Source organism: Suillus paluster (genome assembly GCF_016628075.1).
Source record: "Suillus paluster strain FC165 chromosome Unknown EDB91scaffold_144, whole genome shotgun sequence".
Classification (NCBI taxonomy): Eukaryota; Fungi; Basidiomycota; class Agaricomycetes; order Boletales; family Suillaceae; genus Suillus; species Suillus paluster.
Window position 1 is genome coordinate 10642 of NW_024537704.1, and position 25687 is coordinate 36328.

The 25687-nt window shown below is 47.1% G+C and overlaps 6 protein-coding genes across 6 annotated transcripts; 4 read left to right on the top strand and 2 right to left on the bottom strand.

Annotated features, from left to right (window-relative positions):
• Positions 1–7338: 7338 nt before the first annotated feature.
• EDB91DRAFT_1255530 (cytochrome P450) lies at positions 7339–9438 on the top strand (the record flags this gene model as incomplete). Its single annotated transcript, XM_041323999.1, has 13 exons — positions 7339–7534; positions 7595–7724; positions 7777–7962; positions 8024–8175; positions 8234–8346; positions 8399–8504; positions 8564–8577; positions 8636–8825; positions 8878–8934; positions 8988–9012; positions 9062–9184; positions 9236–9249; positions 9302–9438. 13 exons carry the CDS (start codon positions 7339–7341, stop codon positions 9436–9438), a joined length of 1443 nt encoding a protein of 480 aa, XP_041170147.1.
• Positions 9439–10301: 863 nt separating this feature from the next.
• Positions 10302–12795, top strand: EDB91DRAFT_1230121 (cytochrome P450; the record flags this gene model as incomplete). The annotated part of the gene is made up of 14 exons (XM_041321047.1): positions 10302–10499; positions 10553–10682; positions 10735–10923; positions 10991–11142; positions 11201–11313; positions 11365–11472; positions 11529–11540; positions 11595–11784; positions 11836–11892; positions 11946–11970; positions 12020–12142; positions 12194–12207; positions 12264–12396; positions 12450–12795. Coding segments are annotated over 14 exons (1529 nt in total), but the record flags the coding sequence as incomplete, so codon positions are not given.
• A 2182-nt stretch (positions 12796–14977) lies between these two features.
• On the top strand, positions 14978–16021 carry EDB91DRAFT_1063271 (UbiA prenyltransferase family-domain-containing protein; the record flags this gene model as incomplete). Its single annotated transcript, XM_041314601.1, has 4 exons — positions 14978–15079; positions 15135–15519; positions 15574–15899; positions 15959–16021. 4 exons carry the CDS (start codon positions 14978–14980, stop codon positions 16019–16021), a joined length of 876 nt encoding a protein of 291 aa, XP_041170149.1.
• A 1937-nt stretch (positions 16022–17958) lies between these two features.
• EDB91DRAFT_1270713 (uncharacterized protein) lies at positions 17959–18481 on the bottom strand (the record flags this gene model as incomplete). The annotated part of the gene is made up of 3 exons (XM_041324571.1): positions 17959–18192; positions 18247–18398; positions 18446–18481. The coding sequence occupies 3 exons, from the start codon at positions 18479–18481 to the stop codon at positions 18072–18074; spliced, it is 309 nt and encodes a 102-aa protein (XP_041170150.1). The 3' UTR covers positions 17959–18071.
• Positions 18482–20301: 1820 nt separating this feature from the next.
• On the top strand, positions 20302–22702 carry EDB91DRAFT_1270721 (cytochrome P450; the record flags this gene model as incomplete). Its single annotated transcript, XM_041324572.1, has 14 exons — positions 20302–20497; positions 20558–20687; positions 20737–20925; positions 20982–21133; positions 21193–21305; positions 21357–21462; positions 21519–21532; positions 21585–21779; positions 21827–21866; positions 21937–21961; positions 22011–22133; positions 22185–22198; positions 22257–22393; positions 22443–22702. 13 exons carry the CDS (start codon positions 20302–20304, stop codon positions 22391–22393), a joined length of 1434 nt encoding a protein of 477 aa, XP_041170151.1. The 3' UTR covers positions 22443–22702.
• A 65-nt stretch (positions 22703–22767) lies between these two features.
• EDB91DRAFT_1340174 (uncharacterized protein) lies at positions 22768–25603 on the bottom strand. The gene is made up of 13 exons (XM_041325705.1): positions 24934–25603; positions 24824–24883; positions 24698–24773; positions 24380–24650; positions 24298–24322; positions 24100–24188; positions 23963–24046; positions 23872–23913; positions 23795–23815; positions 23499–23743; positions 23265–23447; positions 23143–23216; positions 22768–23094 (listed from the first exon to the last, which is right to left on the bottom strand). Exons 1-13 carry the CDS (start codon positions 25341–25343, stop codon positions 22908–22910), a joined length of 1767 nt encoding a protein of 588 aa, XP_041170152.1. The 5' UTR covers positions 25344–25603; the 3' UTR covers positions 22768–22907.
• Positions 25604–25687: the final 84 nt, after the last annotated feature.

Sequence of the window (25687 nt, forward strand, 5' to 3'; positions counted from 1 at the left end):
TTTGAGGGTCTCTTTAATGGCCATTCACGTGGACAGAAGCGGACTGTTAGAGACCATGCTCAGATGGAGAAAGTGGAGGGGTCAGGGCTTGGCTTCAGCTCTTGCGCTGCACCCTTGGCCAAGTACATGCCCCAAATTTGGAGCAGGTCCAACAATGTCCAATGATAGGATGGGCAGACCGCTTTGGTCTGCTTTGTGGGTTGGGAGGTAAATGCTACTAGCGGTGATCCAACTAGAAGCAGAGCAGGGGAAGCGGAGGAAGTGTGTCGGGATGGAGGGGGTAAGGGGATTGGGTTGGGTTGGGTTGGAAAAGTAAGAGCAAATACTTAGAGCGTGGCTCTAAATCAGAGCAGAGGGTCGGAGGTGACAAAAAGGTAAACTTATGTCCGGAGAGAGAGCAAAGTCCTACAGAGAATTCCCACTAGTAGAGACTGTGGGAAGACAAGTAATATTAAGACTGGGGAGTAGCTAAGTACAGGATATGTTTTTATATACTTGTCATATCCCGTACCTCTGGATCCAGAACTCCAGAACCCCTCCACTAAAGTCTGGTTCTCCATCCTGTTATTTTGCCCGGCGCTCCGCTCTCATCTCCGGACTCACCCCTATCTCCTTTTAGAATAGCTATTGCTCCGGCTACCTGTTAGGTACCGTGCTGGCTCAGGAAGCAGAGGGGTCGGGGCTTGGCTTCAGCTCTTGCGCTGTGCCCTTAGCTGAGTACATGCCCTGAATTTGGAGGGGGTCCGATGTTGTCCGACGATAGGACGAGTGGACTGCTTAGGTCCACTTTGAGGTTCAGGAGGTAAGAGCTACTAGCGGTGGGCCAACTAGGAGTGGAGCAGAGAAGGTGGGGAGTGATGCGGAGGGTGGATAGGAGCAGGGGGAATGTTTGGTAGGAGCGGGGAAGGTGGAGGATAATGTGGAGGATGGAAAAGGGTCAGAGGGGAATATTGAAAGGGGCGGAGAAATAAGGGGGAGACTTAGAGCACGACTCTAAGTCAGAGCGGAGGGTCGGAGGGTTGGAGGTGACAACAAGTTGAAACTTGTGCCCAGAGGAGGCAAGGTCCTACTGAGAATTCTCACAAGTAGTAACTGCAAGAAGACAAGTAATATTAAGACTGAGGAAAATATCTAAGTACAGGATATGTTATATACTTCTATGTATGAGGCAGTGATCAGGATAACTATGTTGTAAAGCTATGTACCAAGGATATAATTTGTAAGTACTTACACAGGTGAAGACATAAGTCAGAGCAGATATCAATATGTACGTGTTGGATCAGTGATCAAACAGTAAGAGGAATTACCGGTGATCCGGGAGTAAGGGTCTATGTACCGAAGGGGAAAGGATATATCTAAAAGGGGAAAGCGGTTCCAGTTGAATGGAGGCGTTTATGGAAGGGGACCGGTTGAGCAGTTGAGCGGAAGCATAGGAGTGGAATGCGGACTGTGATTGGACGGAGCAAAGGATGGATGGAGCAGAGGGGGTCGGAAAGCAGGGCAGATATTGATATCAGAGCGGTCAGATCAGGTATATGACACTACCGGTTATGTGCTTTCCACTATGCTTACTGATCTGTCCATTCTTGTTTCATTTCCGACTTCACTGCTTTGATCTGTGTACACTTACTAATAGACTTTCCACATGCTTCATACATAGCCCTTACTTTGCTGACTGATTTACCTACATGATACCTACAGTATATAAACCCCTGTAATACTCCGGAACTCCTCAGTTCAAATATCATCTTAGTTCTGCTCATTCCTGCAATCTCCAGACTTGAGTCTCATCTCTTGTCCACCTCTGAGTCTTAGGGGTTAAACCTTAGGACTAATTCTCCAGCTCTACCTTAGGGTAGTCTAACCTCTGTTCTATTTCTACTCTGGACTTCCATAGTAGCCTTGCTCCATTCCCACATAGTCTTCTGGAGTTCCGCCAAACTCCACCGACATTTGTCCTCTGGAACTCCCCAGACTTCTGTCAGACTTCCCCTCTGCCCCTCAGAAATTAAGGGCACGTACTTGGGTAAGGGGCGCAGTACAAGGACAGAAGTCAGTGGAGTTCGGCGGAACTCCGGAAGACTATGTGGGGACAGAGTAAGGCTACTACGGAAATCCGGAGTAGAAACAGAACAGAGGTTAGACTACCCTAAGGTAGAGCTGGAGAATTAGTCCTAAGGTTTAACCCCTAAGACTCGGAGGTGGACAAAAGGTGTTAAGGTCGTGCTCAAGGGAGAGGTTACTCAAAGGGCTTCGGCTTCAGCTTGTGCACTGCGCCCCTTACCCGAGTACGTGCCCTTTAATTTCCAGGGGACAGAGGGGAAGTCCAACGGAAGTCCGGGGAGTTCCGGAGGACTTAGTGTCGGTGGAGTTCGGCAGAACTCCGGAAGGTTTATACGGGGGACAAAGTAAGGCTACTACGGAAGTCCGGAGTAGAAACTGAACAGAGGTTAGACTACCCTAAGGTAGGGCCGGAGAAGTAGTCCTAAGGTTTAACCCCTAAGACTCGGAGGTGGACAAGAGGTGAGACTCAAGTCCGGAGATTGCAGGAATGAGCAAAACTAAGATAATATTTGAACTGAGGAGTTCCGGAGTATTACAGGGGTTTATATACTGTAGGTATCATGTAGGTAAATCAGTCAGCAAAGGTAAGGGCTATGTATGAAGCATGTGGAAAGTCTATTACTAAGTATAATGGATCAAAGCAGTGAAGTCGGAAATGAAGTAAGAATGGACAGATCAGTAAGCATAGCGGAATAGGACATAACCAGTAACCGGAGCAATAGTTAATCTAAAAGGAGTTAGGGGTGAGTGCAGAGATGAAGGCAGAGCGCCGGGTGGAATAGTAAGACGGAGGAACAGACTTCAATGAAGTAGATCTGGAATTCCGGATCCGGAGGTACAGGATATGACAAGAGGTGAGACTCAAGTCCAGAGATTGCAGGAATGAGCAGAACTAAGATGATATTCAAACTAAGGAGTTCCGGAGTATTACAGGGGTTTATATACTGTAGGTATCATGTAAGTAAATCAGTCAGCAAAGGTAAGGGCTATGTACGAAGCATGTGGAAAGTCTATTACTAAGTGTAATGGATCAAAGCAGTGAAGTCAGAAATGAAGTAAGAATGGACGGATCAGTAAGCATAGCAGAATAGGACATAACCGGTAACCGGAGCAATAGCTAATCTAAAAGGAGTTAGGGGTGAGTGCGGAGATGAAGGCAGAGCGCCGGGTGGAATAGCAAGATGGAGGACCGGACTTTAATGAAGTAGATCTGGAATTCCAGATCTGGAGGTACGGGATATGACAGGTAGTCTAACTGTTAAGGTCGTGCTCAAGGGGAAGGTTACTCAAAGGGCTTCGGCTTCAGCTCGTGCACTGTACCCCTTACCCAAGTACATGCCCTTTAATTTCTGAGAGGCAGAGGGGAAGTCCAACAGAAGTCCAGGAAGTCTGGAGGTCAGACGTAGGGGGAGTTTGGCGAAACTCCGGAAGGATAGGAACAGATAGAGTAAGGCTACTACAGACAAGTCCGGAGTAGAAGCAGAACAGAGTTAGACTACCCTAAGGTAGAGCCGGAAATTTAGTCCTAAAGTTTATGTCATATACCTGATCTGACTGCTCCGATATTAATATCCACTCTGCTTTCCAACCCCCTCTGCTCCATCCATCCTCCGCTCTGTCCAATCACAGTCCACATTCCACTTCTACACTTCTGCTCAACCGCTCAACTGGTCCCCTTCCATAACGCCTCCATTCAACTGGAATTACTTTCCCCTTTTAGATATATACTTTCCCCTTTGGTACATAGACCCTTACTCCCGGATCACTGGTAATTCCTCTTACCGCTCTATCACTGATCCGATGCGTACATACTGATATCCGCTCCGACTTATGTCTTCACCTGTGTAAGTACTTACAAATTATATCCTTGGTACATAGCTTTACAACATAGTTATCCTGATCACTGCCTCATACATAGAAGTATATAACATATCCTGTACTTAGATATTTTCCTCAGTCTTAATATTACTTGTCTTCTTGCAGTTACTACTTGTGAGAATTCTCAGTAGGACCTTGCCTCCTCTGGACACAAGTTTCACCTTGTTGTCACCTCCGACCCTCCGCTCCAACTTAGAGCCATGCTCTAAGTCTTCTCTTTACTTCCCCGCCCCTGTCAAGTATTCCCCCTGCTCCTTTCTGCCCTCTGCATTATCCTCCGTCTTCTCCACTCCACTCCTAGTTGGTCCACTGCTAGTAGCTCTTACCTCCCAACCCTCAAAGTGGACCTAAGTGGTCCACTCATCCTATCGTTGGACCCACTCTAAATTCAGGGCACATACTCAGCTAAGGGCGCAGCACAAGAGCTGAAGCCAAGCCCCGACCCCTCTGCTTCCTGAGTCGGCACGGTACCTAACAGTTTACCCCTAAGACTCAGAGGTGGACAAGAGACTAGACTCAATTCTGGAGAAGCAGGAATGAGCAGAACTAAGATGAGAGTCGGAGGTACAGTCAAAGGAATCAATCCTAAGACTCAGAGATTGACAAGAGACCAAGCTCAAGTCTGGAGATGCAGGAATGAGCAGGAATTTAGGTGATATTTGAACTGAGGAGTTCCAGAGTTTTACAGGAGTTTATATACTGTAGGTATCATGTAAGTAAATCAGTCAGCACAGTAAAAGCTATGTCCGAAGCATATGGAGGGTCTATTAGTAAGTACACAACAGATCAAGGAAATGAGGTCGGAAATGAAGTGCAAACGGACGGATCAGTAAGCAAAGTGGCAAGGTGTACAACTGGTAACTGGAGATCAGTATTCTAAAAGGAGATAGGTGTAAGTCCAGAGATGAAAGTGGAGTGCCAGGTGGATAACAGGACAGAAAACTGGACTTTTATAGGGGAGAATCCGGAATTCCGGATCTGGAGGTATGAGATATAGTGTTGGAGAAAATAGGGGTAGTGTCAGAGGAGCGGAATAGAGTCAGGTGGAGGTAGCAGGGCTAGTCCTGCTGAGATGCACTTCGTGCATTGTTGGAGAAGGAGGGATTGAGCTGACAGAGAAACAGGGGGTCAGACCAGTGGTAGGAATGTTCACAGGTGGTATTGGAGGTGCTTAGATCCAGTATATGACACTAACTCTGTTCCGTTTCTACTCTGGACTTGTCCGAAGTAGTCTTACTCTATTCGCTTCTAAGCCTTCCAGAGTTCCACTGAACTCCCCCTGTGTCTACCTCTGGACTTACCTGGACTTCTGTCGGACTTCCCCTCTGCCTCTCGGAAATTAAGGGCACATACTTGGGTAAGGGGCACAGCGCATGAGCTGAAGCCAAGCCCTTTGAGTTACCTTTCCCTTGAGCATGACCTTAACACCGACGAGGCGGTCAAGCGGAACCATCAGAGCCGATGCAGGAGCCGACTGAGTCGAGCGGAGGATGGACGGAGCAGAGGTGGTAGGAAAACAGGGAAAGTATTAGGTCAGGCAGAGCAGATATTAATATCATTGGAGCAGTCAGATCAGGTATATGACATGGACACTCCAAGTCACCAATATCACTGAGAATGAGGAAAACATCCCACCACCACCAAGTTGTCAATGCATTGATTCACTCACTTCACCACCATCATTCCCACCCCCAATCAAGTCTGCATCACCATTTTCATCACATAATATGTTCTACCCACCAATGCAATTTAATTCAAGTAACTACCCATCTTCCAGTACAATACCACAACCTCTTTATCCTCCAGCATCTTACTTGTACTATAGTCACCCATAGATATTCCTTACCATAGATTTTACATACTGTATACTAATATCTCTTGTCTGTATAATAATTCCCTTGCGCTGCAATCACTTTGATCTTCTTGTGCACCATTTGCCATGTCAGGGTTCAGATTTGCAAAATTGACACAGTGACACACTGTGACACCTGCACCAACTCGCCCATGGGAAATTTTGCAACTCTCTACTGTTTCTAACATTTTGCGTTGGCATCCCTCTGGCAGCATCATTTGAACACTTTTTGTTCTTCTGTCAACTGGAGCTCTCCCGTGACACACATAGCTACAGTTCTATATAATTATTTTGTCTTAATGTGTGGTAAACAATGAGATATGAAAATGAGGTCCTCAGACCCTTAAGATAAATTGAACAAAGGATAAAAATAGTAACTTATTTTCCTTAGCCGCCTTAATTCCATTTTTAAGTAATAACCCTACTCAATAACAGTTTATTTCACCAGTTTATTTGCTGCTCAAACGATAAGCGGTGGGAAATAAACTGACAGCGTTATTAAATGGCAGTTTATTTGCCAGTTTATTTCATACGCGAAATTGTCGGAGTGAACTGAGAGTGATTGTGATGCCGAGCAGCCGAAGTACGATTGATGAGGAGCAAAAGTATACCAGCATCGAGTATGAGTGACTACTGGAGCGAAGACGAACAACAGAAGCTCACACTCGAGCTTGCTTCATGGGACCACATCTCTCTTTTGCAAACCCCCGATATTCTCGTACAAAAATAAATGGACTTACAGCATAGAACTTCTTGCGACAGTAGTAAGCAAAAGGATTCTGCAAAGGCTTGTCTTGGAGTCTGATATAGCTACCATCCCCTATGCCAATACAGCCGGGAAAACCCCACTCGTCCATTGCATCAGACAACTGCTGACGTCGGACAGGACCAGGCCATGTCAGGAATCGAGAGCGAAGGCGGCGAAATGCCATGCACACACGTTCAGTGTAAAGATAAACAGTTCCTTCAGCAATTGCCACGACAGACGCTGTTTTCAGTGCATTTTCGGCACCTACACGACATAGAAATGTGCAATGAGCTGATCCCCGGAGTCTTTCGCCTCAGCAAGAAGCACAACTGCGAGAGTTTCCAAGAGTTTCGTAGTAGATTCTCTCTCGCTGATCCATTGGTGCTGACGTCGACGTCATTGTCGGTGCACTGAGCTATCACGCGCCATGAGTGTTCATTTGCAGAGTCTCTCGGCAAGTCGGTCGGCGGCTCCTATTTCACTCTCCGCAACACGAATGCACGTCAAACCTTACTTGACAGTTTATTCCAGTTTATTTCGTCCTGCTCGCTCAAAAAAATAAACTGGCGAAATAAACTGTTATTGAGTAGGGTTAATCTAATGTACAAAAAGGAACTCGGTGATTTCCTGATGTTCCAGCCATAGATGGTACACGAGTACTTGACAAATACGGCCTAGTATGATTTGGGTATGATGGCGTTGAACGTTGACCTCTAACTTACTTTGTCGGATATCGAAAACCTCTTTATAAGGCGAACGAACAAACACGTCATGTTGTCGACTATAATCCCTCCCGATGTTCTTAAGTCATATTCTCACTCTAGGAATCCCGTGTGTTATTGCCATAGTTGCCGCTTTGCGTCTGACTCGCAGACGTGTCTACCCTTTACCTCTGCCGCCTGGCCCTCGTCCCTTACCATTTTTGGGTAATGCTCTCCAATTGGACACAGAACGACCTTGGCTCACATATACTATGTGGGGAAAGACGTATGGTTGGTAGACCGATAACCTCTTCGTCAAATGCTTCGATTTTATTTCATACTTGATCATAGGAAACATTATTCACTCCTGGATTCTTGGGATCGACTTCATCATCATCAACGCTGAATCGGTTGCGCGAGAGTTGTTGGACAAGCGTTCTGCGATCTATTCGGATCGCCCTGTCATTCGCACCAATGAATTGTATGTCGTGCTGGTTATCGTTCAGCCAGTTTTTGATCAGCTGACGAGGCAGAGCTGGACTGGATTTCAATACTGTGCTCCTTCCGTATGGCGAGACGTTGCGACGGCATCGTAAGATCTTCCATCAAGTCCTCAGGGCTGAAGCTTCTGTCTCATACCGCGAGATGTACTCTCGCCACGCCAATGAACTAGTCATCAATCTTTTGAATACCAGTGACTTGCAGAAACACACTCAAGCGTTGGTGGCCAATTTATCAGTTTGTGACGTCTGGCCCAGTTGACGCCAGAAACTGTGACAGATATACGGCATCCCTGATCATGACCGTGACATACGGACACACTGCTCACGGAAATGAAGATTCATTTCTTGCCCGCGCGAGTGAACTCGCTGATATTGGAAAACGCGTTATTTCTCCCGAGAGAGCTGTCATGTTCACAGCCTTTCCTTTTCGTGAGTGTGCCGATGCTGTCGACGACGTTAATTTGAACCTGCAGCACGTCGGTTGCAGTCGAAAAGTTGCCAATTTGGTGCTTTGGCGGAGCCTATGCCCTGATGGCACGCAGTAGAGAATTATCTCAGCAGCTTTTGAACGAGCCGTTTGACGAGGTGAAGGCACGGGTGGTACGTTTGCGCATTGAGGATGGACGTTTTGCCTGATCTGCTCGCCCTGTAGGCGAATGGTAGTGCTTCACATTCATTGGTTGCTGACTTCCTCAGTCAAGCTGACGACAACGCTGACGAAGACACTATGAAGGCAGTTGCGTTGATGGGGTACATAGGTAAGGGTTTTTTTCCAGCAGGACGGGACTCATCATTTGACGCGGATACCGCATCTCAGCCGGTATAGACACGGTGAGGCATTACTTTGGGAGTGCCAATCATCGCTTCCCCTCACCTTGATGTCCCACAGACTACGTCCACATTGCAGACATTCCTGTTGGCTATGGTACTCTATCCCGCCGTCCAAGCCCAGGCTCGAGCAGAAATAAATCAAGTCGTGAGGCATGATAAAATGCCATGCCTTGATGATAGGGCTTCGCTACCCTACCTTGATGCCATTCTCCGTGAGATCCTGAGATGGTATCCTATCGTCCCTCTAGGTCGATCTGCAGTAATATAACCCTGCGTTTGCATGGCTGACCCATTGCACAGGAGTACCACATACGGCATTAAATGATGATAATTACGGCGGGTACTTTATACCCAAAGGTTTGAAATCGTATGTGTCAAGGTTGCCGTTGACTTACCTTCAGTTCGATTAGGTGCGATGGTAACGGTTAACCAGTGGTATGATGCGGTGCAGTGCATCCAATTGCTTGAGCTGAGCATGACTCAGGGCACTGTCTCGGGACGAGGACTTGTTTCCAGATGCATCGCGCTTCGATCCTAGTCGCCATCTGACAGCTGGTGGGCAGCTGAAGGATCATTTCGTCAACCATTTTGCCTTTGGTCATGGCAGGTAAATAACCCACACTTACTATCATTTTGAGTTGTTCACTGACTCATACAGGCGCATTTGTCCTGGTAAGCTAATGGTTCATCTGGCAATATTGGGAATTACATATACCCTTGACAGGTCGTTGGTTTGCGGAGAACGGTCTGTGGATAGCGGCTGCTGCCATACTCGCCGTCTTGCGCATCGATCATGCCAAAGACTCTAACGGAGACAGGATTGAGGTGAAACCGGAATTTACCACAGGCATGGTGATGTAAGTGACCTAGAATGTATGCTCGAAACCTGCGGCTAACTTTGAGTCTGAAGTCAACCGAAACCTTTTCGATGCTCGTTTGAAAGCGTGAATACAGCGAGGGAAGAGCAGCTTCGAGCGATGATGAATTTGAAGTAGACACTTGGTGGTGTGTTCTCGATATCTATTACGACATATGATTGAACAGTGCTTCGTCTCCGTAATCGAAAAATCGAAGTAGGCCCGTTCCGCCTTATGAAGCATGTCATTGAGCGAGTCGTCACAGAAGAGTGCAGGTCCTTCTTCGGATGATGCCTCACAATTAGATGTGTAGCAGAGCGATGCAACTGGCGAAGCATCCCCACGATCTTCAAGGATACATACCACAGTGGTAAGTGGTGGGAATATCTGAACACCCTGACTCCGTTATGAAATAATCGTGCATAATGAAACACGCCACATGAAGGCCTACTGGTATGCAGACAGCGGTCTGATTGCTATAAAATCATAGCTTCTGCATTAAGGTTTGTGACCTGGTATGTACGGCATGAGCATATGATTTCTCGACAGAGATTGCAGATAGCGAAACGACAAGGCTATGCTTGTCCCCGAGTGAAACAAAGGATGTATCGAAGACTCCAGATCGGTACCATACCTAGCACGGCATCTCATAGGTGAACAGCTTAGACCGTTTTGAGCGAATATAGTCCTTACAGATCTCCAGTCATAGATGGGTACATGAGTACTTGACAAATATTGCCTAGTATGATTCGGGTATTACGGCGTTGAACGTTGAAACGTTGACCTCTAACTTACTTTGTCGGACATCGAAAACCTCTTTATGAGGCGAACGAACAAACATGTCATGTTGTCGACTATAATCCCTCCCGATGTTCTTGAGTCATATTCTCGCTCTAGGAATCCCGTGTGTTATTGCCCTAGTTGCCGCTTTGCGTCTGACTCGCAGACGTATCTACCCTTTACCTCTGCCGCCTGGTCCCCGTCCCTTGCCATTTTTTGGCAACGCACTTGAATTGGACACCAAACAACCTTGGCTCACATATACTGCGTGGGGAAAGATATATGGTTGTTAGACCAATATTAATGTCGTCAGATACTGATTTAATACGTGATTATAGGAAAAATTATTCACTCCAACATCCTCGGCACCGACTACATCATCATAAACTCTGCAACGATCGCGCGAGAGTTGGTGGACAAGCGGTCTGCAATTTACTCGGATCGCCCTGTTATTCGCGCCAATGAATTGTATGTCTTGCCGGTTATCATTCAGACAGTTCTCAATTAACTGATGAGGCAGATCCGGCATGGATTTCAATACCGTGCTTCTTCCGTATGGCGAGACGTTGCGACGGCATCGTAAGATCTTCCATCAAGTCCTTAAGGCTGAAGCCTCGCTGTCATACTATGAGATGTACTCTCGCCATGCGAATGGACTAGTCATCACTCTTTTAGATTCCACCAATGACTTACGCGAACACATTCAAGCGTTCGTACCTAATTCAGTGGTATCATTGTGACCTCTGGTCCAGCTGACGGTCAAACAACTGTGACAGATACGCGGCATCCCTGATCACGGCCGTGACATACGGACACGCTGCCCAAGGAAATAATTACCCATTCCTTGCCCGCGTGAATGAATTGATTGAGATCGGTAAACAAATTCTTTCACCCGAGAGCGCTGCCATTTTCACAGCCTTTCCTTTTCGTGAGTACCTCAATGCTGTCTACGACGTCAATTTGAACCTTCAGCATGTCGGTTGCAGTCGAAAAGTTGCCAACTTGGTGCTTTGGTGGAGCCTTTGCATTAATGGGACGAACTAGAAAATTATCTCAGCAGCTTTTGAATGAGCCCTTCAACGAGGTGAAAGTACAGATGGTACGTTTGCGCATTGAGGACGGACGCTTTGCCTGATCTCCTTGTCTGTAGGCGAATGGTACTGCCCCACGTTCATTAGTTGCCGACTTCCTCAATCAAGCTGACGGCAACGCTGATGAAGACACGATGAAGGCTGTTGCGTTGATGGCATACATAGGTAAGGATTTGTTAGTAGGACAAAAATTATCACTTGATGCGGATTCTGCATCCTAGGCGGCATAGAGACGGCGAGTCATTACTTTGGGAGTCTTGATTGCTTTCCTCACCTTGATGTCCCGCAGATTACATCTGCATTGCAGACATTCCTGTTGGCCATGGTGCTCTATCCTGACGTCCAAGCCCGGGCTCGCGCAGAAATAGATCAAGTCGTGAGGCATAATAAAATGCCATGCCTTGATGATAGACCATCACTACCCTACCTTGGTGCCGTCCTCCATGAGGTCCTGAGATGGTATCCTCCCGCACCCCTAGGTCGGCCTGCAGTAATATCATTTTATATTTGCATACTGAACCCTTGCACAGGAATGGCATATGCGACATTAAGTGATGATGTTTATGGCGGGTACTTCATACCCGAAGGTTCGCACTCGTATGAGTCGAAATCACTGTTGACTCATCTGTAGCTCAATTAGGTGCGACAGTAATTGTGAATCAGTGGTATGCTACGATGCAGTGCACGCAATTGCTTGAGCTGAGCATGATTCAGGGCACTGTCTCGGGACGAAGACTTGTTTCCAGATGCATCGCGCTTCGATCCTAGTCGCCATCTGACAGCTGATGGGCAGCTGAAGGACCATTTCGTCAACCACACCGCCTTTGGTTTTGGCAGGTAAATACCTCACACTTGCTATCATTTTAAGTTGTTCACCGACTCGTGCAGGCGCATCTGTCCTGGTAGGTTGAATAATGGTTCATCTGACGATATTTGGAATGACATATGTCCTTGGCAGGTCGTTGGTTTGCAGAGAACATTCTGTGGACTGCTGCTGCTGCCGTGCTCGCCGTCTTGCGCGTCGATCATGCTAAAGACTCAAATGGAGATAGGATTGAGGTGAAGCCGGAATATACCACCGGTATGTCGATGTAAGTGACCTAGACTGTATGCAAGACGCCTACGGCTAAATTTGAGTCGGAAGTCATCCGAAACCTTTCCGGTGCTCTTTTGAAAGCGTGAATGCGGCGAGAGAAGGGCAACTTCGAGCGATGATGAATGTGAAGTAGAGTCGTTCGTCCTGGACGGTGTGTTCTCGACATCTATTTTACGACATATTGTCGAACAGTGTAGCATGACCTAAATGCCGAGACTTCGTAGTTTCCAGAATCTCAGAATCTGTCTCTCTTGATCTTGGAAATGTACGAGCATCCGGATGAGTCTTCTCCATCCGTGTTCATCGGGATAATTCGAGCTGTGTGCTAAATAATATATACTCATACTCGAGTATCCTAGTCAAACAAGTACTGGTGACAACCTGACGTTGACCTAATTATACGAGTGCTTCTAAGTATCCCTCGTGATCGATGGGGACATGTAGATATGCCATTGGCCACAGTTTTACAACGGGTCCGAAGTCAGCATAAGTAGTACAGAGGTTAGTTGCAAATTCCCTAGTCTTCAGCGTTGAACTTCAGACAGTTGATTCAAGCTTCATAAGTTTCAAATCGACCGTTAAGCTTCCTTGAAAGCCCCACCAAGGCCACTTATTTGAAAGATGTCAATAGGCATATTAATATATTCTACAGTTTAGCTTGTACAACAGTTTTTCCGGAACAAGTCTTGCGAGGGGCGCTGCATAGTTAGTGCTGATGATAAGTACTACGTAGTACACAGTCTTCCCAGCGGCGGCCCCAGCCATCTTATCCTTTGGCACCATCTTGATTCCTTCTCTTCCTCCCAGCACCCCAACCTGTCTTCCGCGTCCTGACGCGGCCTGTGGAATATCCTCATCCCCTTTCCACGCCACTGCCCACCATCAAATGAGCCCATACTGCTACACAACCGCCCAATTTTTCCGCGCTGCAAAGCGTAACCGATCTTTGCCGCAAGACTCAAATGTGTTTCCCTTGTTAAACTGCTACTCAAACGAATATCTAGACACACTGGAATGCGCCTCGCCCTGTCAATGGATGGCCAATGTTCAGAGGAAGAGAACGGGGTTAATTCTCAGGCTGGTCAAGTTTCAACCATCCTCTTCAGCGGCAGCTCAGCCGTCTTCTACCATCAGTGAACCTGTAAACAGATGAGATTGGTATTTAAAGCAATATATTGTTGAGCATCACAATAATCAGCGTAAAATCCATGGTAATTTAGATTCTTAGACATCCATTGCTATGTGCCGATAACTCAAATTTCTCGCAGTATACATAGCCATATCGAGCAAAGGCAGAATTATGTCCTCCTATAGTTCCCACGGCTACCATGTCAAAAACTTATCGGTTCTCTGATGACAGCGCAGCTGCGTTCGATACCGCATGGGGCACATCGCCTTCAGGCGCAGGCTGCAACTCAACGTTCAACCCTTCGCACACAATATTTCCCACAACACATCCGAAGAATGCAAACACACATCCGCAGGCTCGATAGTTTAATTATTGCTCCAGATGGTGATCCTCATATTCTCGATCTTCACTTTTGGCCTGAGTGCGGCGCACGTGGACGTCAGAATTCCTTTGATGGCGCGAACATCAGGGCCGATAGCGGACGTGGAGGAGAATCTACTGATACACTGCAATGACTGCATATCTATGCTAATTACGTGCGTGGTTCTATGTCTTTCGTTTTCAAACTTGCTTTTTTTGTCTCAAGGCACTAATTTTAGATGGTGTTTGCGCATTTCCTATGCTCATCGTGGTGGGTAAAATTTCAAAGAACACCTCTTAACTCCAACATTTTCTTCCATCTACATGGACCGTAAATCCATACCTCGCAACGTTTGCCTTGAATGGATGTCGAATCCCACGTATGTATCTAGCTAGAGATGTCGTTGACCCTCCAGGGCCAATATATGCACGAGGATTTCTTTGACATCAGGGCTGACACTCACGCACACAGCTCTCGACCTCCAAACGGACCCTTTCGCTCAAGGTGAACTGCACGCCACTTTATCAAGATGAAGAGTCGAAGAGACACACTCTTCATATTCACGCCATCAGACAGCGTTGTTTCTGCCATGTACTGAGCCATATTATCAATATCATACTCGCTAACTGTAATCAGGCTAGTACACGTAACCAAACCGTAACCTGATCAATTTTTTCCCAGACTTGAAGAGACGCTCTTCCCATCCACGTTATCAAACAGCATTGTTTCCCCATTACCGCATAAGTACCGTACTCGCTGACTGTTGTTCTAGTTATGCACGTAACACGGCCGTTACCTGAACAAGACTCATCAATGCAGTGCCTCTAAGATGCGTCTTCGACCTTGGCAGCCTGAGTGTGCTGTCAAGATTACGAAGTCAGGATGATACACTGATCAACGACTTCATAATGGCTAGGGTAACTGTGTAAACAACGACGGTAGGCTCCGCACTATCCACGCCTGCAGCCTGCAGGTCACCGCTAATGCGAAATGAAGCAGCATCCCTTTAGAATTTAACTCTCCATTCAAAATTTTTTGAACGATATAAATCGGATTTCGAATGGCTAAATGGACTCCGAAATGCCCATGTGGAGCTTCGCAGCGGCCGCTTTGCACAGTGCGCTGCGTCACTTCGAGACTGCTTGGCTTTTCACAAGATCTGACTTCAAGACAATAATTCTCCCAGTGGTATTCATTCCGGCAATAACTATTTTGGTGTGCGACGCTGAATTTGCTGTGGTAGATGACATTTGCAACCGTTGTCTCCCCTCGTCACAACCCGCTAGCCTTGTCTTGCTCTCTGTGTTGGCTCTGGTTACATCTCTTCCAAGCCAATGTCTCTAACCAAGCCTGCTCTATACATGAAGATAAAGTGAATAAACCATGGCGTCCTGTGCCGTCCGGGCGCATTAGTGTCGAAGAATCTCGTGCCTTACGCTGGGGACTCATGGTTTTCTGCTCGGGCCTTTCATCCCTTTTCAGTTTAAATGTGTTGATAACTAGTGCGATGTCCACTGTGGTTATGATGGTGTACGACGATTTTCGTCTCAGTCACCATCCATGTTTCAAAAATTTGTGCAACGCAGGATATTATGTGACGTTCGAACTCGGTCCTTCGTTAATTCTGTGTAGGCAATTCTGCGTCTGAGGGTAATATTTCGTTGACAGGAACAATATTTTAGCAGGGGAATCTTCACTTGACCGCACGAGCATACAAGCACTTTCCTGCAGCACTCTTGTCATACTTCTGACAATCCATGCACAGGATTTCGCGGACGTCAATGGTGATCGCAGGTCCGGACGACGCACTCTGCCGATTGTGGCACCCGAAGGATCTCGCATCTACATGCTTTGTGTACTTCCGCTACTTTCTTTTGCACTTGCCTCATTCTGGAGCCTGGGGCCTCTCTGCAGCGCTTTCTTTATTTCTGTGGGTTCTGGGGTCGGACTTCGCTACTTTCTCTTCCGCGACGAAATTCGTGACCAGGCAAACTACCGCCTGTATAATGTTTGTATCCTCTATTCATATTACCTTGTCTACGACCTAACGTTTGTCATTCCCTACAGATATGGCTCATGGGCGTCCATTTTTTGCCAGTTCATGTGCGTTGCCGCGCATTGACGTGGTAGTAGTACCTTGTTGCGTCGTGGCGATGTACTCAGGTCACTGGGTATGTCTGTACAATGCTGTGACAAATGTCATATTGACGGAGTATCAAAGCAGACAAAGCCACATGCATCTCAACTTCTCTTTCTTCTATGCCGTGGTTACTCCATTCAATCTAATGACTTGTACATCATTGATACCCTTAAGTGCTACGTCGCAAGACTAAGATATCTTCCAGTCGTAGTACCAGCCCTGTCTGCCGCGTGTTCAGCAATTGCGGGGTTGTGGGGATAGATGCAAGGGCATTGAGGTGTAGGATAGAGAAGTACTAGATAGTGTTTGATGAATAGTAGTGGTGAACGTCTACTTTGTTGTAGGGTATCTGTGGGGATCTCTGAGCAGTTTTCGTTTTGCAGTCTTGAAAGAAATACATACGGTTACAATATTTCTATGGTTCCGATTCCGTCCACCGTGCTGTGAACAGAAGCCGCGTCATGGACTTGTGCAACAATATGGTGGTCCGGCGCGATCCTCTCGTATCCTCCGCGCCGCAAAATTGCGTAGAGCGGCTGTCCGAGGCGAACAATCAATCGCGACGCTCGTGCGTGAGATTCTGAATCGGCTAGCTCCTGTTCTACAGGAAAACAGCCGGGCAACTCGTCTAACAAAGACCTGGGCACAGACCAAAAATCATCCTCGCTCTGTAGATCATCTTCAGAGGAGTTCCGCAAAGTCAGGTAACTCGAGAAGGCGGCGATCCCATGGACAGACAAGTAAACATCTCTGCAGAGAGAGCCTTGCCGGCGTGAACTGAATTAGTGCATCTTTTGTGGTGATCAGCAGGTCGTGAAGCCCGTCGACCTTGACCCCATACGTAGGATGAGTCTCTTGGGCTGGGACCACTGTTCCGTCTGACTTCTGTGACACGGAATGCGATGCAGGCAAATGCAGTCTGCAGCTCGCGAAGCGAGGAGCACTCGTATTGTCAAGCTGATCATAAAGTTTCAAAACTCAATCCACAGCCACCGTATTTTGCAGCGAAAGAGACTGTTGATTGAAGTTCATATTCAGACAATGATGGCGGGGCGCGTGGCGGAGCTGCATATGAGGGAATGTCAACTGGAAGACAATTATTGAACTCCGAGGATTGTCCGACCCAGTCGAGGGCAGTAATGTCGCCCGACCGAGCTATCTCCTGCAAGAGCAGCTCAAGCGTGTGTTGCTTCTACAGTCAGCTGGACATCGAAGATGCCAAATAATGAGTATCCGACATCTTCTTGCAATGTAGTGACACGTGTCGACGCCTATTGAAGCTCCCTCGGACGCCGCCCATCCCTGGACGGAAGGCAACGAGAGCCTGGCGGTCGATGCCATGGTCGTCGAGATATAAGCTCCAATACTTCCGATAGAAGAGCACAACTTTCGAAGCCGCGAAATATTGAAAGGTCCATCCTCGTCTGGTCTACTCATTCTTCGCCAGTGCGCCAGGCTTGGAGGATGAAGGCAGAGCATCCGAAAGGTAGACAATTGTAAGCACTGAGTACCGAGTGACGATACCATACGAACACGGAGTTGGGCAATTCTTGCAGTTGCTCTTGTCGATGCAACATGTACCGCTCTACGCCCAGCGATACCCCGCATCGCGAGCAATTTCGCAGAACGTCCGCAACTTTCAAACGAATTCAGCTAATACACGATCTTGTCCTAGATATCCTGCAGCAGTGGCTCCTTCCCTTCTTATACAGTAGAAATGCTCATAATGCATAATGCATAATAATTCATGACAAATTAGAACACAATAACTTTTAGCACAAAAAGCGATCCATGGATAGCGATGGGCCTGGTCCATTTATTGTTGGTAATGGATAGTTTGGTGGTGCCGAGAATGGTTTTCTAGGGATTTGTTTTGATTTTTTAAAATTATGCATTATGAGCCTTTCTACTGTATATGTGTTAACATGACGCAACGGAAGAATATCGCCACTACTTCTATGATGCGCTCCGTTCGGAGGTTTAGAAGTTTCATGGTTGGTAACAGAGGGTCCTTGTGCTCTGCGCTCGTTTTGAACGCGCTCATCTGCGCTTCTCGATTACATAAAAGCCCGGTAGTGGTGTTGAGTAGACGAAGCGGGCAGTGTCAAGTTGAACATCGATGGCCTTTCGTAAGACACCTTCTGCTTCGGAAACACTGACACTGCTCGCGCAGTTTTGAGGAAAGAGTTAAAATCTTGACACATATGTTACTTACGGGTCACTTCGTATTTGAATGTCATGAGCACCGTCCAGTTTGACGAGCATCATTTCGAAGGCTGTGATGGCTTCATCATAGCGTTGTGCGCCGTGAAGCGCTGCATGCTTCACTTGGTATGCAACACGAGACGAAGCGTTGAGTTCAATGGCCTATGCGTCGCCGAAGTGAACATTGGCAGCGCTACGAAACGGTAAACCTTTTGCACGTCAAGAAGCACATTCTCCCATAGCATTTTCGCTGACTTGGCTTTACTACGATTTGCAAAAATGGTGTCACTTGCAAAATTCAAGTCGATTACCATAGAGTATACGTCAATAACCCTGCCGTAGTCATTTGCAGACTGTTGCAGTGACTCATGGCAGCATCTCCGTTAGCAAAACATACTGCATTCTTGCGTGAAAGCTGGGTGAAATGAGTGTAAGGAATATTGTAGCTTGTCATTACTGAAAACTTGCCAGTAGATCAATCAAGGCAGCTCGCCTTCGATAGTTTCGTCACTCATATTTATCATGTATCGGTATGATTGGAGTAAGTAGTCTCGTTTAAAGACCGCGTCATAAGGATCGCCAGTGCCACAGTATGGTAAGTCGGGGTTTGAAATACCCGAGTCTATGATTTGAGGGCTTTCGCCAAGTCTCCCTGCCCGAAGGAGGGTATGACATCCGTTTGATCAAACATGACTGGAGCGGGCTTTGATGGCGCAGGTGAGGGATTCACCAGTCTACGGTTACGGTGCTTGGAATAAACTGCGGCGTTTCACTGGAGGTTCGTGGTTGGAGTGGACTTGAGTGGAGAGATTGCGGGTGTCTTTAATCTTGCTAACTCCTTGCGCCTCTGCAGGGGAATTTGGACTCAACCCGCCGAAGGCGGGGTTTGAAAACATATCTATAGCTAGAGTTAGGGTGTTAGAGGCTTAGAGCTCGTTAGGAAGTCAGGTTAGATTAGGTTGGCTGAGAGTCAGGACTTGGGATATATTCTGGCTCATTTCTTTTTACATAGGTTAGGTGTTTAGATCTTGGTTGGTTAGTGTGTGGTTAGTTAGGATCTTGGTTAGTGTGTGGTTGGTTTGAAACCCCGCTTTCAGCGGGGTCGGTTGAACCTCCGCTCTGCAGGTGAGTCCAACTTGTTATCTCCACAGCTTCCAAATGTACTATCGGTTACGGTCGATTCGTGACGAGCCTCCATTTCGTGAGTCACACTTTTGGGCATGGAAACGTGGTGGCTTGTCACATGGTGTAACGGTATGTCACGAAATTCACCGCGAAAAAGCGTGACTCACGAAATGACGGTCCATCACGAATAGATCGTAAGGGATAGTATCTTTCGCATTTATGTAATTGTGATAGTCGGTACTTCCCGGCTCTTGTTGTCAGTGCCTAAAATAGATCAGTGTGTCAGCCCAGTGATATGCGTGTTGGGTCACCGCGCTTGCTTTTGACAGGTGGTCCATAACTATTCTCCAGTGGCACGAGGGGCACGCATGATGATAGCCCGTGAAATTAGAGCGCTGGATTCTACTCGTACCTGTTGGTAAGCAACCTTGTTGGATGTCGGTCGAACGTCATACTGATCATATAAATCTGCCCACGATATTAGCTAGCAGAGCGAGGATTCTGGTCTTATACGAGTTCTCGTGTCGACGCTTTTTACGTGAGGATCTTTATCTGCCGTGTTTCGTTATGTACGACCAGTTCGTAACGGCGTCGGGGTGTTCAGACATGCCCACTACTACTTACCACTAGTGGTATCCCCAAAGATCATGGCTACGGCATATAAGGTCTCACAAGTCGATGCCATAATTTAAAGTTACTTGATTGTGGTCGGATCGCCAAAATCATAACTTCTGCATTATAGCTTGGCACGAAGCTACGAGTAGATAAGCACTCTGAAACAAAGCGTCAAGCATTGTCTCAAAGGCTTCAGATGGTAAGTATTAACGTACAATTTGAAAAGTACTAGTCTCACAGGTGGACAAGTTGAACTTACCATCTTGAGCGAATAAAGTCCACGTATAAGGCGAAGAAAATGTCCTAGTTTCGACTATAATCCCTCATGCTCTCCACTCATATTCTTGCTGTAGGAATCCCGTGTATTATTGCCCTGGTTGCTGCTTTGCGTCTGACTCGCAGACGTGTCTACCCTTTACCTCTGCCGCCTGGCCCTCGTCCCTTGCCATTTTTGGGTAATGCACTCCAATTAGATTCGGAACGACCTTGGCTCACATATACTGCATGGGGAAAGACATATGGTTGGTAGACTAATGATTTCTTCGTCAAATGTTTGGATTTAATTTTATACCTGATTATAGGAAAGATTATTCACTCCCGCGTCCTTGGGATTGACTTTATCACCATAAACTCCGAAACGATCGCGCGAGAGTTGTTGGACAAGCGTTCTGCAATTTACTCGGATCGCCCTGTTATTCGAACCAATGAATTGTATGTCCTGGTTATCACTCAGCCAGTTCTTGATCAGCTGACGAGGCAGATCTGGACTGTATTTCAATACCCTGCTCCTTCCGTATGGCGAGGCTTTGCGACGACAACGCAAGATCTTCCATCAAGTCTTCAGGGCCGAAGTCTCTATCCTATACCACGACATATGCTCTCGCTACGCGAATGAACTAGTCATCAATCTTTTGAATGCCACGAGTGACTTGCAGGAAGAAACCCAAGCGTTCGTACATGTCATTGTGACGTCTCGCCCAGCCGAATATCAAACAACTGTGACAGATACACGGCATCCCTGATCATGGCCGTGACATACGGGCGCGATACTCGCGGAAATGGAGACTCGTTACTTGCCCGCGCAAATGAACTCCTTGATATTGGCCGACATGTTATTTCTCCCGAGAAGGCTGCCATATTCACGGCTTTTCCTTTCCGTGAGTCCCTCAATGCCTTCGACGCCGTCAATTTGAGCGATTCAGCATGTCGATTGCAGTCGAAAAGTTGCCAGTCTGGTGCTTTAGTGGGGCCTTTGCCCTGATGGAACGCAGTAGAGAATTAGCTCAACAACTTTTGAACGAGCCTTTTAACGAGGTGAAGGCACAGATGGTACATTTGCGCATTGTGTATGAATATTTCGCCTGATCTGCTTGCCTGTAGGCAAATGGTACTGCCTCACATTCAGTAGTCGCTGACTTCCTCAGTCAAGCTGATGGCAACGCTGACGAAGAGACAATGAAGGAGATTGCGTTGATGGCATACATGGGTAAGGGGTCTTTAGGAGGACAGAAATCATTATTTGACGCGGATACGGCATCTTAGGTGGCATAGACACTGTGAGCTATCACTGTGGGAGATCGCTTCCTCCCTCACCTTCATATCCCGCAGACTACGTCCGCATTGCGGACATTCCTGTTGGCTATGTTGCTCTATCCTGATGTCCAAGCCCGGGCTCGCGCAGAAATAAATCAAGTCGTGGGGCACGATAAAATGCCATGCCTTGATGATAGACCATCACTACCCTACCTTAGTGCCATCCTCCGCGAGGTTCTCAGATGGTATCCTCCTGCACCCCTAGGGTCGGTCTGCAGCAATATAACTTTGTGTTTGCGGGCTGACCCCTTACACAGGAATGGTACATGCGACATCAAATGATGATATTTACGACGGGTACTTTATACCCAAAGGTTCGAAGTCGTATGAGTCGAGGTTGCCGTTGACTTATCTGCAGTTTAATTAGGTGCTGTAATAGTGGGTAATCAGTGGTACGCTGCGATGCGATGCATCTATTTTCTTGAGCTGAGCATGACTCAGGGCAATGTCTCGAGACGAAGACACGTATCCAGATGCATCGCGCTTCGATCCTAGTCGTCATCTAACAGTTGATGGACAGCTGACGGATCCTTTCGCCAACCTTTTTGTCTTTGGTCATGGCAGGTGAATACCTCACACTTGCTGTCATTTTAAGTTGTTTACTAACTCGTGCAGGCGCGTTTGTCCCGGTAGGCTGATTAAGTGGTTCATCTGGCGATATTGGGAATGACATATAGTCCTTGGCAGGTCGTTGGTTTGCAGAGAACACTCTGTGGACTGCTGCTGCTGCCGTACTCGCCGTATTGCACGTCGATCATGCTAAAGACTCAAATGGAGACAGGATTGAGGTGAAGCCGGAATATACCACCGGTAGGGCGATGTAAGTGACCTAGACTGTATGCAAGACACCCATGACTAAATTTGAGTTGGAAGTCACCCGAAACCCTTCCGGTGCTCTTTTGAAAGCGTGAATGCAGCGAGAGAAGGGCAACTTCGAACGATGATGAATTTGAAGTAGACTGTCCTGTGTACTTGGTGGTGGTATTACTATGTACATAGGAACATGATTTCTCTACCGCATTGCGCAAGCATGGGCATCGCTAGTAGTTTGAGGCTGCGCCAGCTGTTGATAGACGCCTTCAGAAGCTTCAGGCCCATGGATTTAATATTAGAGTGTGCGGCTACAAAGACTGCGCTGTCCTGTTCACCCCATAATCGGCCAACGATAATCCATGCACTTACAATTTCGTGCTATGTTGTGTAAGTATGTAGATTGAGATCATGTAGCCATGCAAGCAAGTCGGCTTATACAATACAACTGTACATGCGGTGGAAAGGAAAGTACCATTAAATTAGGTATCAGAGCTAGTAGTGACCCCGAACAATCCCAAGTTGAACTTACCACCTCGGAAATAAGATCCTCAAACGTCGGATCCAGCTCTTCAAACACTGGAACAGGTAGTATAGCGGAATGAATGCCGCCAAATAAACCATGAGCATCCAAATCAGAAACACAACGGGGAAGGTGGTAGGGCTAGTGGTACGAAAAATCAAAGTAGACAATGCCGCAGCAAAGTATATCATTCTGTCCAAAAATGAGCCACTATCCCAAAGTGTTCAGCCAGAAACACACCCCCAAGTTAGCAATGAAAACGGCAGACTGAGCATGATCGCGTTCACCGGCGAAGTTCCCGATATGAATGAGGTCTGGTGGGCGTAAAAGATAAAAGTCAAACAACTGAAAAGGAAACTTACTGGACATTTATCCGAGTCGGGGTATCGCCAATCAAAAGTCAATTGTTTAGCAAAGACTAGTGTGGAAGCCAACGAGCCCATGGCACAGAGGGTAGACATATATGTTAAAATGATTACAACCGTTTGAGTTTGGACGGATGAGACCGAGAGAAAGCTGATATCGACAGCAACCATCACAGTAGACTGGCCTGGACATCGATCGCATTGACAATATAAAGCAAAATTACAACTCACGAATATTGAATATATATTCCATTCACTCTTGAGCCTGTCGACAAGATTTCTAGCCTGCCCCGTTAGTAACACTTTATCGACAGTTATCCTCTGAAAATTGCGGCTATAGATCCGAGGGGATCCAAACATAAGAACATTGATGGCTCGAAAAAACATCGAGCACGTGTTGGAATATCCGTATAAAAATTGGTATGCGTGAAGCCGGGCACCTGGTTGTCCACAAAAACATAGGAATCTGGCCAAGCCTAGCCAAGTAATCAGTAAACAGGGTGTGCTCACTACTAACGTGAGCTCACAGATTCGACTCATGCATCGAGCTGGAATCAGGGAACATGTCAGAAGCAATCAACTGACCTTTCGCACTTAAACCCACCAACGATATGAACGGAGTGCTCATGCTCCCTGTTGATGCTACCTGAAAAAGACGATCAATAACGTTACCCCAAGAACAGGGAACGATTCACTCGTGAGCGGATCCATCAGGCCGAGTATTCTTTCAACCTGGTCCGAAGCAAAATTTGCTTGGGATGTTCCAACAACGATATTTTCTATCACGAGTCATTTTGGTACTGCGTGAAGTCTCTTACTAGTCTTTACTCACCTGCCTGAGCATGCACGACGATTTCTTTGAGTAGCATGACAACATTTTCCGGAAGAGAGCGTTTATTTGGAAACAGTTCAACATGTCTCCTGCCAATATCATGATGCGTAAACCATGGGAGGTAGCAAAGGGCTGTGATAAAGTTGTCAGCCCATTTACTTCGGGGAAGTGTAACATGTGTACTTAGGCTGTACGAACCAGTACTGTGATTCCACTGCATACCCTGGGAGCAACGCGATAAGAGAAGTTCGAATGATAGGTATTCCACGAAAGAACTTACTAATGTGGCTCTTGCGCTCTACGCCACGAACACGGCACATAAGGTCATCAGATTTGTGGGCTTCGAACCAGAAAATGACACGTCTATCATGATCAACAAAGTAGTAGCCGATCTGTATGTGGCCATTCTTCTTCGTGATCTCCAACGCTAGCTCGATGGACGGTTGTAAGATAACGTCTGCATTCCATGCTTCTTGGTACACCTTCTCAGCAGCCTTGCCCATTCTGACTGCAGTGGCAGGGTCTCGAACATTGGCATCAGTGAAAACTCTCTAGAGGGCGATATGAGTAAAGCCATGCGGGAGGGAGATAGACGCACTTGATATGGGTGATAGAAGAACAAAGCCCCGTTCGGGTGTGTGAGAGGCTCCCATCCCGCTACCGGAGCAAGCTCCCTATGATGCCATTTCAATTTCGTCGCTGGCTCTCCTAATAAAATGCTTACTCTGAACAAGCCAAAGGACCTTTCTCAATTTCAAATACTTTATACTCGGGCTCATCTTTGCTGAGGGTATGAATCGTCACGGAAATGCACCCCAGAGATGATTTGCGTACATCTTTACATTCCACAGGATGTCGAATCGTCTGATCTCAAATGGTATAATGGGGGTTAGAGTGATATCAAGGGACTGTCCTGACACCGGAGGCTGCAGTAGTGTAATGTTGATGCTGGACTCGACCGGAGACTGTGGTGACGTAATGTAGATGCTGGGCTCGGGTATAGAGCTTAGTGGCACTGCGAGAGTCACAGAAGCCGGTAACCTGTCTTGTTCGGCTGGCTGAGAGCTCAACGCTAAGATACCCTCTCGACAAGCTCTCTCCTGTCCACTCCCGGCGAGTTGACAGCATCGGATCAGTCGTAGGAGGACAGAGGAGAGACTTGTGTATAAGCGAGATGCAGTCGTCTTGAGGATGAGCCTTAACCAGGATATGAACGCCCGGAGGTATTCTCTAGGTATAATCATCGGGGTAATTGTCTGCTGGTGAGTGAGAAGGTAGTAGAACGAAAATTAATCTTGCAGGTCGAGTTAACATTGATGTGGGATTCCCAGGATGAACGACCCTTCAGGTCTGAGGAGGTCAGCAAGCTGTACTAACGTTAGGGTATGGGTCGACAAGGCCTCGTCGGTCCACCAGGTCCACCCCTCCTAAGCAGAAAAAATATAAGTCTCCCGAGCATGACGGAGGACAGAAATCATAGCAGACACCATGAACTCCAGGTAGGTGCGGGGTAGATTGAACAGCATTAAACGCTGCAACTCACAAGCGCATGTTTACGGCATCTGCTAGCTCATTTCGAGCATGACTG